Source organism: Scatophagus argus, chromosome 7 (assembly GCF_020382885.2).
Source record: "Scatophagus argus isolate fScaArg1 chromosome 7, fScaArg1.pri, whole genome shotgun sequence".
NCBI classification, from domain to species: domain Eukaryota; kingdom Metazoa; phylum Chordata; class Actinopteri; family Scatophagidae; genus Scatophagus; species Scatophagus argus.
This window is the reverse complement of record NC_058499.1, coordinates 23014330-23033253: the sequence shown is the minus strand read 5'-3', so window position 1 is coordinate 23033253 and position 18924 is coordinate 23014330. Positions and strand designations below refer to the sequence as shown.

Here is an 18924-nt window from a genome sequence, read left to right as displayed (position 1 = left end):
GCAGCAGGCATATCTTTAATTCATCACATGTACCTGGGGCCTGAACGTGGAAAAACATTGAATAATTTAGTTCAATTCAATTCAATTTCAGTTCATAGCACCACTATCAAAACAGAGCTGCTCCACAGTGACGGATATAACAAAAGTAATATTACACAAAGTAAAAAAGAGTAAAATGATGCCTCCATGGTAAATAACAGGATGATGAAACAAAAAGTATCAAAATTATCAAAATCTACAACTATGCTAGCAGCTTTTGTGTACTGTACAACAGTTAACTAAATGCTAACATCCGTTTTCTAACATGTTTATGTTTAGCAACTCTAACAGGTATACTGTTTATCATGTTCACCATATTAGTTTTGTGTGTTATTCGGTCCAATTCATATCACTTTATTTGTCCTCAAGTGGCAATCAAACTTAAAGTGATGCTAGAGGAGGGATTACCAAAATCAGAGGTCTTCCTCCTCTTTCACTCATGGATGTTTATGAAAAATCAAAATACATGGTCTCAGATCTGTGGTGTTAAAAAACTGATATTTTACTGTCTGCAGGAGACCTGTGTAATGATCACCTAGCACACTTTTAGCCACTGCCATCAGGCCACTTTTGGCTTCCCATTAACTGCTGCCAAGCAGTGAGAGCCCTGACTAAATTGTCCAGTTGTCATGGGCACAGATGCTTAAAGGAGACTGCTCACATACACTGGAAGAACAGAGGATGTTTCAAATTGCAGCCAAGCGTCCATACTGGAGAGGGCCGAACCTGCTAAATGTTTTCTTTTAATGATGTAATTTCTTATCCAAACAACTTCCCCATCCCAAGGCAAAAATGTTTATAGTTGATCCAAGTGGCCACAACTGAAGATGTGTGAAGTGGGTGTGAATGTTTAGTTGTCACTTACAGAACATAGCAGCAATGGTCAAACTTAGACATCTTTGTTGCATGTTGGTCCCTTGTCCTTGTCCTCATTTCCTGCCTGCCTCTGCACTATCCCCAGTCCAGTCTAGACAAAAGCTCCCCAAATAACTTCGTCTCTTAAAAAAGGAGCAGAAATGTCCATTATGTCCATTAATGAAGCAACATGAGTCCAAAATATGCTACACGAAATCCACCATTCAACTCAGCATGAGAAAAATTACTTACCTGTCCATTATTCATACAATTCCAACTTAGAAAGGAGAGATTAAATCGCAGTAGAAGAAAAAAACTCCATATGACACAGCAACCACCATAACTCAGATGTCTGACTGAGAGAGGCGAATCACCACTGTGTGCATTAGCAGCACAGTCAGTGTCAGATTCAAGTTTAATAAGCACAAGCCACAGCTCCCTCTCATTGTTTGGTATTATAGAATGGTTAGTTGTTTTCCTCTATTGTCTTCTTCTTTCTTTTCCTTTCAAATAAATTGTTTGTTTTTGCTATAACTTTAAAATCTGCATTTGCTTTTTAGAGGCAAAGCATATTTCCACAAAGACTAACAGTCATAAATTGTTTATACCTTAATAAATCCAGCAAAATGCACAAGCAACCAGATGTATCATATTTCCTTCTGTTATTTGCATCTTCCTGTGAAATGAAGCTTCCAGGCTGCCGCTCCTGTTTGATAAATAAATCACATATCTGGAGACACGTATGCTTCTGACACCAACTAAAAATAGTCAAGTAAAACTGCTTTTTTAATTCACAAGCTCAAATAACAACATAGTTGGTATACTACTGAGTGAAATTCTTTAAATCTTTCACCATCCACCTTTCTCCTCCACTCCCTGCCCCTTCACCTCACCCTCTTATGGTACAACTGAGTGTATCATAACCCCTTGAGCCTTCTCCTCCTCAGTAACCCCCCTTCTGCTTCTAAACACATTCCTTTTAACAAGGTCATGCTCCTCTTCACCTTTACATAATTTCACTCTTCCTCCCACAACCGACTCAATCCATCCCCTCTGACCTTCCATTCTCCAGCAGAAGAAAGATTCAAACATGATTATCTGTCATCTCCTCTTCCTTTCAGTCCTTTGTCCAAGCAATCATCCCTCCTATCTGCACAGAGACGCCTCAGTGAGTTATATCACCACACAGGGGATCATAATAAGATTATATATCATATGAGAGATACAGACTGCAGTTGTTGAACTGAATTTGCATGTGCATTTTACCTGTAGTGGACATTCGAGCGCAGTTCGTGGCTGCTTGATGATTTCTGTCATGTGAAGTGGGTAAATCAATCACATACACTGTATCATGTCAGTGTTTTGATCCTCTGGAGCGCATCAGAAAAGGCAAGAGCCCACTAAAAAGAGAAGAAGCTGAAGCTGAGAATACAAGAAAGGGGTGTGGGGGATGTATGGGCAGATTACAGTGTAATAAAAGAGAGATAATAGAGATGAGGGAAGGAAATGAGAAAAAGAAAAGGCCAAAGGGACACGAGCAAGTTTCTGTTTTTAAAAAAGGATGCGTTTAATGTGTGGATGTGTCTTTTTAAAATCTCAACAACAAAAAATGTTTTGCTTTTCTCTGCTGTCTTTTATTATTGCATTCAATGTCTCTAAATGATGCACATAATTAACCGCAAGGCGCTCAGGACAGAAGACCAACCTACATCAATGCCTAACTATTCCATCTTGGAAAAGCTGCGGCGTCCAAATTATCATTTGTCTTCTGGTTTTGATCTTCCAAGAAAATACCATGAATGCCATGATGTTTTACAGCTAGCTTTAATGTTGTAGGCATGCTAACATTTGCTAATTAGGACTAAATAAAAGTGCACAAGAACAGCTGAGGTTAATGGGAATATAATTAGTTTTGCAGGTATTTGGCACACAGTAAGTGGACATACAATAAGTGGACAGACAACATTTGTGCACACAGAGAAATATCATATGCATATCCCTGGTTTTATGGGTTTCAGACCAACTAAGCTCAATTTATCCAGTGGCAATAAATCCAGTAGTTGTTGAGACTGTTCTGGACCAAAATCTATAGCACTGAATTAATCCTTTAACACTTTCTCTAACACACTGTGTCTTGCCAACAAGTAAACAGACAACAATAATATCCAAGCTACTTTCCAAATTCATTAGCAGAACAGACCAATTAAAGAACAGTAACAGATTAATGAAAGAAATGTGTGGGAAAACAAAGGAAAGGTGAGAAGAAACATTTAACAATAAGCTGCAGGACTGAGAAACAGAAAAAAAGAGATAGAAGTGAGAAATAGAGAAAATCCAACAAAAAGAATGAGATCAGGAAGAAAAGATGTCATCTGCAAAGCAAATTCATTTCAGTGTGATTGATGAGTAAGATCCCCAGTATATGGCTTAAATATATAATGAATGCTCCAATAAGATGTAGATAAATGGAACAGACAGTCAGGAGGTGAGATGAGAAAGTGAAGTTCACAGAGGGACATTCAGGACACTGTGAAGACCTTTATGAAAAATAAATCAAGAAGTTATAAATATGGATTTTACTGTATGAACGGGCCACGCACTCTACAGCAGCTCTCACTCAGATGGGCCTGCTCTTTGAATTAACCATAATTCTCGAACGCCACTACTGCTGACTCAGAGGAGGTGGAGATGTAGTGTGAGATTGGTCCCATCTTACAGCTAATATGGGTCAACCGTACATCATGGTGTATAGTTCATTCTTCCTGTAATGTAAAATTACAATATAAGTCGCAGATTCTTTTTATAAGACCAAAGTAAGACTATGTAACATGTTATTTTTCAAAACACATACAGGCACAAATGATTTTATTAATGTTTTTTTAACTTTTTCATTTCCATTCACATTTGTCAAATGTTATCAAAAACGCATTTTTTAAATTGTTTCATCTACTTTGAATGAATAATATGGCAGTTCATCTCCTTACTGAGAGTTTCCGAGATGTCAATCTCAAGTCTGTAAGTGTAAATGCTGCACGAAAGCTGAGAACTCTGGGAACAGCAGTCCAACAGTAATGAAATCGTCCTACCAGCACCTCAAAAGTTGACTAATTAACAACTTCCTGGAGTTGCTGCTCATTAATAAGTCCAGTACATACACTCCCACAAAACAGTGAATTGTTAGTTAAGCTACTGATTAATTTTTTTCAGTTTTAACTTAATATTAACTTAGCAATTTGATGGATATAGCTGCATATTTACCATAAGGACAGTGGAATCAACTACTTTACTTCTGTCCGCAGTCTGCCTTTAAAACCACAAACTTTTGTTTTTGCATTTTGATTTGTGTATGTATTTAACAAACAAGTTAGAACATGCTTCCTGGCTAATATGCTAACCCAAGCTAACAATTGGCTAGCTCTACCTTCATATTTAATGTACAGACATGAGGGTGGCATCTCTCTGCAAAAGCAAATAAAAGTAATTCCAAAAATGTCAAACTATTCAAAAATATAGAAGGGAAAGGTCCTCATGTCACTAAATGTATTCTTGTCCTCTCAGTTATGCTCTGCGAACTTTCAATCACAGACAGACCATTTTACCATTTTGTATTTAATTGTATTTAGGGTTTTACACTTATCTTAATTGCAGTTCTGTGTAACATTAAAAGTCTTACATATGGCTTTTTGAAGCTGGCAGATCCGCTCCAGTGGAGCAGTTGATTTTGTGAAGCGGGTCCCTCGCATTCATTTTCTCCATGCACATGCTCCTAAACATCACCAGGTTACCAGCACTCTCCTTTCATGAAGCAGCAGATGATGTTCAGTTAGCTTTGACTCTTTAATTCAGCTCCAAATGAGCCTTTTCTTCTCCTTTCATCTCCTCATCTCACACAAATATTACTTAAAATAATAACAAGCCATTCTCGTAGGGACATTTTTATGAATGCTTAGTACTTTTATTGAAAAAAATGATTCATAAAAATATCCTCACTGGGGTGATCACATAAAGAGAACTTATACTCATTACTGTCAATATTTGAAAGTAAAATCAAAGCTAGAAAAGACACAAAAGAATGAGAAATGATTCCTTATTGATGCAGACTGATGTTTTATATAACAGAAGACTGAATGAGAGTAAATATTGCAGCGGGTGAAGCTTTGCCACTATTTTGTTTATGACACAGTGAATTATTGACAGCCCCCCAGTGAAGGAATACTTATATTGATATTAAAATACTGAGAAGAGCAGTTATACCAATCCTTCAGACCTGAAACTACACCAATTTATAGGAGCCATCAGGGCAGCAGGGTGATTAGCTGTACCCTGAGACAAGTATAGCTGCAGGACTATTTCTTAACAAGAACCCCTCTCCTGCTAAAGTGTCCTTGAGCAACATGAATTTTTGACAGCTTCAGGTTCTGCAGCACAGTTTGACCTCTGACCTGCCAGTGGGCAGAACAAAGAGACTTTCTCCTTCTGGAAACAATACGTCGTCTTTTTTTAATAGGTTATATTCTTGAAAGCCGTTAAATTGCAACAGGAATTCCATCAAGAAAGTCTTACAGGATTATATAAAGGTGCCGCGTGTAACATTTTTAATCTCCCAATATTATTTTGAAACTTATATGTTTAGAAAACAAGGCTGTTATCTCACACATTTTAAGTGCTATTGTTGTCAAAAAACACCAAGTGTTACCTTTGTGATTTTTTTCATAAATGAGTCCAGCAGAAATACTGTATATTAAAAGAAAAGGCTGGCAGTATTGTATACTTTTCTTATTCTCAACACATACCATGAACCAAAGCCAAAACCACTCTGTGGCACTGGGTGACATGTTCCCCTCATTATCACAAATATACTGTGGTTTATTTTGAATCAGTCCCACATACACTCTCCTGTTGTAAAAACTCCAACAGCACCAAATTTATTAATGCTGAAAATAGTCCCTAACAAAATGCACTATTTTTTCCTCTGAGAATAAGCAGCCATCTGTTTTAAAAAAGTACTGGATGTGGGAATTGTAAACATGATGTCTTCAGTAAGACAGGGTAGGGAAGTCTGAAAGAATGGAGACTACATGGGTCTGTAGACAAGAAGAAAACTAGTGAATAATGCCAGCCTTACCCTTTAAGACCAGAGGAGTCTTCTGCTTTTCAACGGTCCTTTCTGTTTACATAAACATGAATATGCTAATATTACACTGATGTTAAAGTGTTAGTGGAACACGTCTGAAGGCTCTGTCACTGAGAGTTTCTAGAGGGAATCCATTCAGAAAACTTATCCTGTTATTCTGTCATGTCTTATATGAACCAATCATGTCATGTCTCACAGATCTGTTGGTTTGAAGGGTCTTATGAGATCTGGATCTTTTCAGTATCCCTTGTCTTGATGTACGAACCGTGGCACATGTTTTCTGAATGCCCCCAATCCCCTGGTGGCTGTTTGTGTTGTCGCAACTGGATTTTCTCTTTAAATTCAATAAGCGCTCCTATGTGCATTAATCAGGCACAACCCACACTGCTTCTCTCCTCCCTTTCTGTTTGTCTCCCACCCACCCCCCGTTCCTCCCTCCCTCCCTCCCTACTTCTGTCTCTGCTGCAACAAAATTTAGCCCACTTAGTCTGCTAAACTGACAACTTGCTCGCTGTGTTTGAGCGTGTGTATGTGTGTGTGTGACTTTCTCCCTCCTTCAGTTCCATATATTTTAACTTTCTCCTCATTGCCTCACATCTTTTTTTAATTGACTTTCATTGACCATTTTGCTGCTGGCATTTATTCAACCAATTAACTGTAAAAAGAGGCACAGTGAATCTACTTTTATGTTGATAATTCTCGTCTCATGAAGGGAATTTCTTCAAATTTCGCACACTTTGATTAAAGGATAAACTGATTACATTTTTTGTGGTCTTTTGTGGTCACTGTGACCTCACAAAGCATGCTTTAGGCGTCAAAATTTTTCATAAATGTCTAATAGGATAAAATGATAAAAGGTCAAAGGTCATAATGTTTTCTGTCCATAATTCACCACCATGACTCAGGAACAGAAGGGCAGATTGTGACCATATTTCACATTTGGTCACATACTAAACAGGTGACACTAATCTTGGGTGTCCTCCTTGAAACTTTAGAATCAGCTTTATTATCCAAACATTTGAACACACACTTGTTGCTCTCAGTGAACTCACATACTAACAGACACACAGCAGTAGTCCACCACAAGCTCACTGCTTCTGATGATGTTGAACTTCATTGTGATCGTTGTGATGGAGCTCGTTGTCACTCCTCTGTACTCCTCTGGAAAAAGAGGCTCTACGTGAAGACAGCATGTTTCACAGTGGAAATTATTAAACATACATGTCAGTAGATACTCATTACCGTTTATTAAATTCCTTCAAAGTCTTCACAATATACAAGGACAGACATGGATGAAAACTTCACCTTGTTTGACAGAAGCATACAGCCACCATCATATTCCAAGTGAAGCCATGCCTTTTTTTTCTTTTGCTGCAACAGCAAAATATTTTAAGATGCATATTTAATTATTAACAAACATCAAACAGAGCTGAGCAAATGATAAAGCAAAACAGTAGGCTTCTCTTTGCACAACTAGACTAACAAGAACATATTTAGAGGATTTTGGTAAATGCAACAGAAGGTTAGAGTATGAAAGAAACAAACAACAACACAAGAGGTTTACCCAGAGGAGGAGGAAAAACGTCAGGATCAAAGCCTGACACACACACACACACACACACACACACACACACACACACATATGCATGAAAGCATGGGCGCACATACACTTAGCACACGCGCACATGCAGCCTCACACAGTATACTGTCAGCTACATTTTGTTGCAGTCAGTCCCAGTGCTTTTAATCACCTCTTGGAGTCAGCACAGCATTATTTCCCTCACAATTATGGCTCAGTGAATGTGAATCACAATGTCAATGTAAGTTAGGCACTGTGGACAGCAGAGAAAGAGAGAGGGTGAGTCAGGTAGTTCGGGCAGGCAGAGAGACAGGGTGAATGGAAGTGAGAGAATCCTCTACAGTGAATGCAGATGAGGACTGGAACATAATGAATAAGACAGCTGCATTCGCTGTTTGTTTCACGCACATAAATGAAACAATTCCAGCCTCTATGAGAGGCTCATCAGGCACCCTAGTGGTCAAGATGCTGCTCGTCTAAAACCTCTCTGTTACATCTAATTCCCTATCTTTCTCTCCCATTTTCTGTCATATCTCTATTGTTAGCAATAGTTAATAACAATAATCAGTAAATGCATCAACTTCCCCCTTAATACTGTGAGAAATAACAAAGTCATTCAGCATACAACCTATGAATCTTTTGATTGTAAGACAGGAGAGGGTTGCCCCAGCCCTGTCACAGACTGCTCTGCTCACCAACTCAAGCTGGCTAACTGCACATCTGTATGGTATCAAAGCCTCCCGGGGGGACTCTGAGTTAGTGAAGTCAGTGAATCCCACAAATGGTAGTTTGTCTCCACCTCTCCCAGTCCCTATCATCCACAATATCTTTAAATTTGTCAGCCGCACCAGCTTTCCTCATGCTTTTTTCTTTCTGCCCCATAGTATGGTGTCTGTGCTGTGGCAAGGTTTTGACAGAATTTTCATAACCCCCTCTGCACAAAAAAATTTCAAGTTCAAGTACAGTTTTCAACCAACAGCAGCATTTTAGAACTGTGAAATTTCTGTGACTGACAATGCCAGTGTATTAATCCTGAATAGTGCTGTCAGGATGTGATTTAGAGTGTTGTTTGGGTCCCATTCCACTGTTCAGCTGATGTGTTATGGGTTTGTGAGCACTGCTCTCCTGCACCCCCTACTGAAAACATAGCTAATGTTAAAACTAAGTGTTACAGTAAAGTAGAAGTCGGGGGTTATGAGAGGAAAATAGCATTATTTGCAAAAATATTCTATAAATATATACCATGAGGCCATGGGGAGGGAGTCTTATATTGTTCACTTATTGTTCTCATCTGCCTAAACAAATCTGAGCTGAAGGAGTAAACTCCTCAAAGCTCAAATATATTTCTGTAAACATGCTTATCGTGAACGTGCCCTGAAGTGTTCTTCTGCAAAAATGCATCCCACGTCGAGAGATCAAATGCACGATTTGGAAAAGCAAGAGGCAGAGTGAATCGATTGATGTTGGGAGGAATACATTAGCAGAGACGACAAATTAATCCGGGATAAGAAAGAGGCAGATATTCAATAAGACCTCATATATCGAATAAATGCGGTCATTTAAACGTTAGTTGTTATGCCTCGTGATAACCACTACCTGGAAGTCATTACTGTATGCAAACGAGCTCATTGTGTTTTGTATATGAAGAATCAGAGTAATACAATCTGACAGAAGAAGAAGAGTGATTTATGTTGCAACAGTGAGAAAGGAGAGAGAGAACATTAAAGAGGAGTGATACCTCTGATGAATGTAAGTAGGTTGCATCAGTGAAAGTCACGGGGAGCTTGTATGTGTGTATGGATGTGTGTGGCAGAGGCTGTCATAGGGATAAACAGAGACATGTAGCTTTAGAATGAAAGTGTTAGTGCCGTATTTGTCAGGCAGCGACAGATAAAGAGATTGATTGAAGGTGGTGGCAATAAAAAGAATTTGTCCTTGGAAATATTTCAGCTGATGTTATATTATCAGGATGTCAGTCTGATCTGTGTTCTTTAGAAGTGCTGCAACTGGATAGCACCTCTGGGACCCACTGCTAATACAGTTCTATGTTGTATATCATTAGGTGTGAATAAACTGCACAATTTGCCAGAAGCTTTTTGGATGTTCATTTTGTATGCAAGTGATCTACAATTGAATTCATCTCTGCAATTTCCCCCATAAAAAGTGGTGTGTCTAAAGAGATTTGTTGTTGTTTTATCAGGCAAAATATGAATGAGTGGCCCTGCAGTCCCGCAGAGCATTAGTACATTATGAAACTGAAAGCGTTCAGTGCAGCCATTCACCCTAGTTTCACCAGGCAAGTTTGCCCATTTATAATTGCAGCAGTAATCTCAGAGATGGGATTTTAATACACATGATAACATCTGGGAGCTGCACACCACAGCCCCAGTCTGCTTCCATTAACTGATTCTGTAAACGGAGCTTCCAGTTACACATAATTTATTTTGTTGTTGCTTTCCCTTCAGGTTACTGATGCTAAGAGCTGATTGCTGTTAGTGCATGGCACTTCCCATGTCACTTCTGTCAAACAGTGTTGGCAAGACCGTGATTCTCTTTCCTTAGATTTCTATCCACTGACAAGTTTCAATCTCCATTTTTTTCTTAAGCTACTGTACATGTAGCTTACATGTTAGAACAGGGATGAAAACCCCCACACAGACAGCATGACCGCTGCCATCACTCAGTTAAAGCTGCACGTATTATTCGAAATGAAAAGAGCCTCTTGTAGTGACCAACCCACAGAACTGTCATCTGACTCTACAGTTCACCTCAGCTCTGTGGGGTATTTTAACATCTTTTAGCCAGTTGTGTTGGCTTATGACCTGCTACATTTGTATTTTGATTCACAAGAGTGATTATTGGATATTCATTTGTTAGGTCACCAGTCTGAATGAATGCTGTTGTTGCTTCATGTCTGCTGGATGTGCACAGCAGTGATTATGCATATTACATGCAAGAATCCATACTGTCCATAAGTCTCCTTACAGCCTAACATTTCACCAATAGAACAACACGGCATTGACCTAGCAGAGCACTCAAAAAACTATTTGTGCTCCTCAGTCCTCCACTTATTTCAAGTGACCCAAACCACAAGCACAAGCACAAAATATGATAATAACCACTGTTGTGTAATGCTGCTGCCTATTGTAAAGTATTTCTTTTTCTTCTTGCACTGCTGCAGTCTGCAGGTCAAGGCACTGCAAACCATACTGTAGTCATTCATCTTTTATTGCAGCCCAAGGAGAGATATATAAATAATAATAATTCCTTAACCAATGAACGTGTTCTTTCTATTTTGTTTGAATAAATGAAGGATTGAGCCCAGAGCAAGAAGGAGGAAGAACAGGTGAGAGGAAAAGAGGGAGGAGGGGTAAGGATAGGGAAGAGTAAGAATGAATAGGAGGGAAGGGATGCACAGAGGAGGAGATAATAGAGAGAATATAGGGCTGTTGGGAGATTGCAGGAGAAAAAGAAGAAGTGAGACAGTGGCAGAAGATGGCAGAGCTGTGAGATGTCAAGAACAAGAACTGGGGCAATGAAGAGAAGTGTGGGAGGAAGACCTGAGGGGTAGAGTGGGGAGATGAGGGGTTGCCACTGAGAGAAGGTGTGAGAAGAAGACCTGAATGTGGGTGATTGGTATTTCCCAGTTCCCATGGTAACACCAGACTGATTGCCCCCACTCTCTACAACCCATGCTCACACATCCTTCTGCTACTCCCATTTTCATACCCATTGGGGAAATATCCCACACTACATCATGTTAAACACACACACACATGCTTAGCACATATAGTGAACTCTGCATATTTTATACAGTTATTCAAGTCTCTAGGCCTCACTCAGGGGGGTTATACAGATCTGAGGTACAGATCTACATTTTTACTTGCTTTACATTTCAGATCACAGTCATTTCAAAGATGTTGAAAATTATACAATTACAAATAAGCAAAAAGCTGAATTTGTCCACTCGCTTCATACCAACATTTGAACATGCAACATTTCAGTTTTAGTTCAATCAGGAAAGATGTGGCTTTAGATGAATGCAGATGCTTTATTTGAGAAAAATGTTGTTGGTGACAGAGTCGATCAGATGGACGTATAGGAACAGAGTTTCGTAAATAGCAGCCAATCAGAAATGCTCTTGTAGCTGGATCATTGAAACTGGTGCTTGTGGGGTGGTGCAGGGGCTAAGCTGCCAAAACTGAATGACAGCAGATAGAGACAAAGTGAAAATGTAGTTTAAATATTCTTCATCTCGGTTTATCAGATGATAGAAAAGCCTATGCATGGAACCTAATGAAATCATTGGATGACAGTTCAGATATGGAGCCTCAGTGTGATAATAAAATAAGCTGGTATTTGTTTGAAGAACGCATCAATATACCATATTTTATTTATTCCTTTATTTTTTTATTTTTTAGCTTTATTGATTTTTGTGTTTTTTAAGTCACAACGGAAACTGAATTTAATGCTAACCATGCTAACCACTACACCACATTGCTGCCTGTGACAGTCACTTTTTTCATTTTATTTATATAGCAGCAATTCACAACAAATGTTATGTCATGACAAACTTGACAAATACAGAAAGCCAATCTTAAATGTAGAGAAGACCAAAAGGTGGTTTCACAGAAGAGGGAGTTGATAACTGAAGGCTCTGGTTCCCATTCTACTTTTGGAGGAATCAGAAGTAACACTGCATCCTGAGAGCATAGAGTTCTAGTTGGATAATAGGGAACTATGAGCTCTGTATTACGGTGCCTGACCATTAAGGGCTTTGTATGTGAGGAAAATTTCAAATTTTATTTTGGATTTCACAGGCAGCCAGTGTAGAGAAGCTAATACGGGGGAAATATGATCTGTTATACTAGTTCTTGTGAGTATGCAGCAGCGGCATTGTCGTTTAGCTGGACAGTCATGACCTTTGTTCTAGTGTGTCAGTCTCAGATTGAGAAATTCTATCATCACATCTTGCAAATATAGAATTTCTTATGCTATGCTCGATGATGAGGAAATTAGTACAAATAAAGACTATGGTCAGGATCATAATGTTGTTCAATGGGATTTTTTTTGTTAAGTCAGAAGCACAGTTTGAGAATTATGACATGAGAAGAATGCATCCTTTTTAAGATAGAAAAAACAGGGTTGAAGAATGCTGATGAGGCTCAGCAAAAGATGGAAATCAATAATATTATACAAGCCAATGAAGAAGGGTCCACATACTTTTACAGCATGGTGACCGTCAGCCAATTGTCCAAACAAACAGACTTATGGCGTCAGTAGTGTCCTATAAACACACACACAGCGTATGGAATAATTTGCAGGCTTTATAGGTGCAGGAAGAAGAACCATTATAGATGATCTTGCTGCAGTACACTTTCACACACATGCTGAACAGATGCTGGCAGAGCAAAACCATTATATCATACTTTTTATATTGAAAGCTCAAGGCAGCTCTTTAACAATATAAAGTAATGAGCTGCAGGCCTCTGACAGGAGTCTGTGCATATTTCAAAACTGGTTGACCTTTAGGGAAAATCTCTTACACCGTTTAATATCATCACATTTCAATTAAACACACAATATATAATTTCTACCACTATGGGGTCTCTCAGTCAAAACAATAAAAACAAATATGTAGTTTGATGACGCAGTAAAGTAGTGTGTGATCTTGGGAGTTGTCTTTATTGTTATATAAACACTTTTGCAGATGAAGATCTATCTCTATCTGACGTGACTCGGGCAGAAATGCTTACAGACAAGATAAAGTTTTAAAATTTTGTTTACATTGCATTTACATTCCCTCCTCACTCTCCATCATTGTCCTGGACGTTATAATGACAGGTGACCAAATGGACCAATAGCTTGAACAGAATTATAGCTTTCTGTGGGTTTGAAGATTGTTGGAAACATTTGCAATAATGTAAATAAGCAACTCAGCAAAACATATAACAAAGGTCTAGTTGTAGACATTTTAATACAAAATGTTACACATTATTTCATTAATTTCACTGCATTTAAAACATGCAGACACCACCATAACTCTTCTTGCCTATATGTGTTTGGTCTATAGAGTCTTATGTGCAGCACAGTCTCAGGGTATGGGTTTAAATAGTGTTGCTTTCATTGTATTGTGGGCAAATAATTTAGATTTTAGTGAACTTGAACTTGAGTCTGAGTTTAAATCTTAAAATTCATGACCACTTTATTGATTTTGTCAGTCGAAGTTTTCTTTTGGCTTTGGTAGATTAGTTTCACAAGTCTTTAGATAACTAAAAAAAATAAAATATTGCAATACTTTTTAAAAGAATTTCTTCTTCTTCATTCTCCTAGTCAAAGCAATTAGCTACACTACACATTATGCAACAGCAGCAGGTATTAGAAGTAATGATGGACTGATGGATTTAATATAGCTGTCAGTGTTTATTCCCGCTCAGTCTTTGTCACATTCAAATTAATAAATTCAGAAACAAAATGTAAAATGCTGCTTGACATTTTGCTTCATTAAAATCAGCAAATACTGCACCTTGTCAGTGAGATGTAATGATTAAAGAATGAGAAAAAAAAAATCCATGTCAGGAATTTAACTGATGTCTTTCTATTTCAGTAAATTCATATTTGTTGAAAGAATTTAATCAAACATATTAAGACATTAATTAGATGTCTGATATGGATTTTCTCTTTATTCTCCAACATATTCTTAACAACCAAATATTTGGTATTTCTCATTGTGGCATTGTGCATAAGGCATGTAGATGATTGTGTTAGAATTTCCAAAGTATTTTTCCTGACATTTGAGGGTCATGGGGGAGCTGGAGCCTATCCCAGCTGACTATGGGCGAGAGGCGGGGTTCACCCTGGACTGGTCACCAGTCAATCACAGGGACAACACACAAAGACAAACAACCACACACTCTCACACTCACACTTAGGGGCAATGAAGAGTAGCCAGTTAACCTAATGTGCATGTTTTTGGTATTGTGGGAGGAAGCCGGAGTACCTGGAGAAAACCCACGCAGGCACAGGGAGAACATGCAAACTCCACATAGAAGGGCCCAGACCGGGATTCGAACCTGGAACCCTCTTGCTGTGAGGTGACAGTGCTAACCACAGCACCACTATACCACCCTCACAATGTAATACCTCTAAAGCAAATCAACAGTGTTCCCAACTAACTAAAATAAACTGATAAGACTACATTTTTTAATTAATTTTTTGTCAAAGTGTACTTAATGGAGGAGCTTGACATTTTGGGAAATATGCTTATTAATCGTTTTGTTGTTGTTGTTGTTTTTTTTGATATTTTTTTTAGGTTAGTTGAGAAGATTGATGCACCTGAGTTATACAGAATAATTATGAAGCTAAGCCAGCAGCTGGTTAGCTTAGCTTGACAAGAGATTGTTAGTTGATCTTCGCTAGCCATCACTTAGGTTAAGCATGCATAAAGACTTAAAGCTTGCTAAGCTGATTCTGTCCAGAGGTAGCAAAACACCTGCCAGCACTTAATCTCACCAATAGACATATTATATTTCATTTGCTTAATTTATACAAAACCTGAGATGTAAAACCAAAAGTTGGTATTTATGTGCTGTAACTACTGTATTTAATGAGCATAAATGTTACAACTAGAAGGTAGGTTAGCTGTTCTGTCTGTTTAGTCTACAGACATGAGAGTGATATCAATCTTAATATCTGACTCCTGACCAGAAATCTTAAATGGGAAAAGGACTGGGCTGAAAGAAAATACCTGTTACCTTCATGGATGTAGCTTTGATGCTGACCATCAGCGCAGAGGTTAGCAGTGTGCTCAGAACAGCCAGTTGGTGGCTCCTGATTTATCCCCTCTGCAGCGGCATGGTAGCAGAGGGGAGCAGATGTAATCATTTGGTCAGAGAAGCAGAAAGGTTAATGGAGTAGTAGCGATTAGATTAACAGAGGCTGCTGGGTAATGTAGTGTTTCTAATTGAGTTGGTAGGATGTCTGAGTGTATTTGTGTGTGTGTTCATGTCTTAAACTCAACTATATAGCTTTTCTAAGTCTGTCATGTCCTGAGTGTTTAATACACGCAGCCATTGCCTCATAAATCACATACAACACATATCTTTACTGACAAATGGCCAGGTGTCCATTCTTAGAGCTTAATTTTGTAGCAACACTGTTGCATCACGCCAGCAATTTGAGTTAATGGAAACAGATTAACAGTGATGTCAAGAGATAAACAGTCATTACATACCAATAAAACAGACAAAGTGATAGAGGCACACTAACATGCAAATGTGTTCAATACTTAGATCTTGCATGTGTACAAGCTGCAAAAGAGCTGAATCTAGTATCTGCTAAATATAGAGAGCTTTTTTCTAACGATGTTTTACAGCAAGCTATCTGCAGTTACACAGCTGCACGATCTGATCTGTCCTGATAATAATAAAGCCCTGAGTCTGCCATTCACTGCCAGTATCTTAAAGATAATTGGAAATATTTCTCAGGAAGAGACTTTAAAACAGAATCAACAGAATTAGTCCACACTAATGTAGCTAACCCCTGTCTTGCACTTGGTACTAAGTTTCTATAAGTGTAGTTGAGCCTTGGTGCTGGTCTTCAACACTGAAATTACAACAACTCATTCTGCTACTCTTCTAAAGTGCCACCCTTTAGTAACTCTCTAAAAAAAATACCTCTGGGTACTTTACATACCCCGTCTTCACAGGAAATCAGGTTTTCATGGTGACAAGTCTTTACCTTAAACATTTCTTCTTACAGTTAATTCTGTTGGTATCTAGATCTTCATATGTAGGTCCCTGAAATTAATGGTGTCATTATTATACATTAAGTTCAAACTTGACATTATTTTTACCACCAGGCTAATCTCTAATTACACTATTATTTCCAAGTTTTGTTATAATACATTTTTTAAAAACAGTTGTGAGTGAGCTATATTTGTGTGAATACACATAGTATAAAGGTGGTATATAATGTTAAATAGTGTGCAAATACAGAAAATCAAATATTATTTATTGCATTGGATATATGATAAAAACCTTCAACAGGAAACATGTTACATCATAGTAAAAGTTATAATACATACCAAAATGTTATATGTATGATGAACTTCATGAACCTCAAACATTATATATCGAAAGTGTACAAGTCTTGTATGGGCCTTGGGTCGCGACAAGATGACTAGATGCATTAAAGATTTTTAAACACTTGGGTTAAAAATATAACAGGATTGTATGAGAGGTACAAGAAGACAAGAAGACTAAATATATTCCACCATCATACAGGCTGGTGTACTAGAATTCATCCAGCACTCTTCATTGTAATCACACTAGAAATTTCTCTATCAGAACTACTGGTTGCATTTTATTAGCTTATTGCATGTTTTTTATGTTAGAGTGTGAGCTGTACAGCACAAGTACCGTATAACTGTACTGTACTGTTAATACAATATTTGAATGTACATACTTAGTTTACACTACTGGACACCTCAGAAAGATTGTCAAGTCACAGATATTGTTTCAAATCAGTGGAGAACATGACTGACTAAAGAGACATGGCAGGATAAGAAAAATCAAGTGGAACCCGAAAGTAAATCATAACAACTATAGGGGTATATAACTGTGTATGTGCACAAGTATAATTGTAATATTTGTGTGTGTGTATGTGAATGTGTGTTGTGCACTGGAATTTTCTAGGTCATACTCAATGAATTTTTAATTGTACTGTAGTGAGCTACAATAACACTGGCACATAAATATTTTAATATAGCCACCAATCTCATCTGATCAAAACCAATGCAGTAAAAATTCTTTGTCTCATATTGTGGTAAATGGGACTTAATACACACATGCAGATACACACATCTTTCACAGACTAAAGCTTCTGTTACACGCAGGCCCACTGGGAAGAGAGTTACTGTGCTGTGAAGAGGTTAAAATTAAGTAAAAATCAAGCAGAGAAATTCTGCAACAAAAGAACTTCCCAGTCTCTCTCTCTCTTATACACAAACGGCACTGGAGATGTTATTGTTATATCTTATGCATGTTAGACCACTGGGTCCTCAGGAGGCCTTAATTAAAACATTTCTGTTGGCTCTATGAGATTTTGACCATTTTGGTTTTACCTGCTGGTGACAGGGACTGGAAGAACACTGCTTCATGCCTTCCCATAGCAATTGTAATTCAGCAATAGAGATATTTTTCGTTGCTGTCGTGGAGGCATAACACGTTGACCACAGATGAATAGAAAAATTAGCAGCTGTTCCAACTGCTACACCTCAGCAGATAACTGAAAATAGCTTCTTTAACATATAGTACAACAAATCAGATGTGTTTACAGAAAGAGGTTTCTTGTTAACTGAGTACTTTGGAGCTTGCTAGAGAGAGATATGGAAAAAATTCTCAGATTTATCGGAGGGAGACCGACCAGTTTAGAAGACAAAGGCTGCTTTGTAAATCAGTTGTACCAATTGTACCCATCTCCACTGAAGACAAGCACTAGATCTTAATGGATGTTGGTGGGTTTTTTTGTCCAGGGTCAAAGTATAAAGCGTTTGGTTATGGTTCAGGAAAAATCATGGTCTGCTCTAGACTATTCACTGAAAAAGTCAATGCAAAAGGAACATAATTCGAGTAGTAATTTCATTTTGTCAAGAATGTATTTGGCATCAAAGTAGAAATATATGAAAGTATTTTGGGTTGATGACAATGACAGATGCCAGCCAATAAGCAAAACAAACAAAAAGGCAATTAAAAAGTTTCATTGTTTGGTAAAGAACCTCATATGCTTGTATTTCTATTTGTCTGCTTGTAACAATAACACTACACTTTCTCTTCCTCTGCAGTCTTTGTTGCTGATTCGTCAGGAGATGGTGGTTTCCCAGAAGAAACTTGGCGAGTTTTGCGAGGCTCTGAAGCAGTATCTGAAGAATGTGTCCACTCAGAGAGACTGCTTTCAGTAAGCTTCAGTACTACTTCACATTTTCATGACTGCTCAACTACTACTGCTGCTGCCGAGCGCAGCACCATTACCATAATGATTTTAATATTTAATGTGTTCCATTTTCAGTGTCAGGACCTCACTGTTTTTCTCATTTTATTATGTACTACCTCAGATATTCCTTTCTCTGTTTCCATCACTTTACAACAACACATACACAGACTTCCATTCATTTCCTGGAGGCTTAACCACCTCCTAACCATAGCAATAAACATTACTTGCCTAATCCTAACCTTGACCTTAACCAAACCCTAAACTCAACCTGACCTTAAAGCAAGATGATTGATATAGTGAGGACTTGCATTTTGTCCCTGTAAGC

General features: G+C 38.1%; 1 protein-coding gene across 1 annotated transcript in view; it reads left to right on the top strand.

Moving 5' to 3' along the window:
* Nucleotides 1-18924, top strand: part of necab2 (N-terminal EF-hand calcium binding protein 2) — a 108338-nt gene that overhangs the window by 78206 nt on the left and 11208 nt on the right. Inside the window, exon 10 of the mRNA XM_046394869.1 lies at nt 18451-18563. Within this exon, the coding sequence (XP_046250825.1) occupies nt 18451-18563 (113 nt within the window). The remainder of the gene's footprint in view (nt 1-18450; nt 18564-18924) is intronic.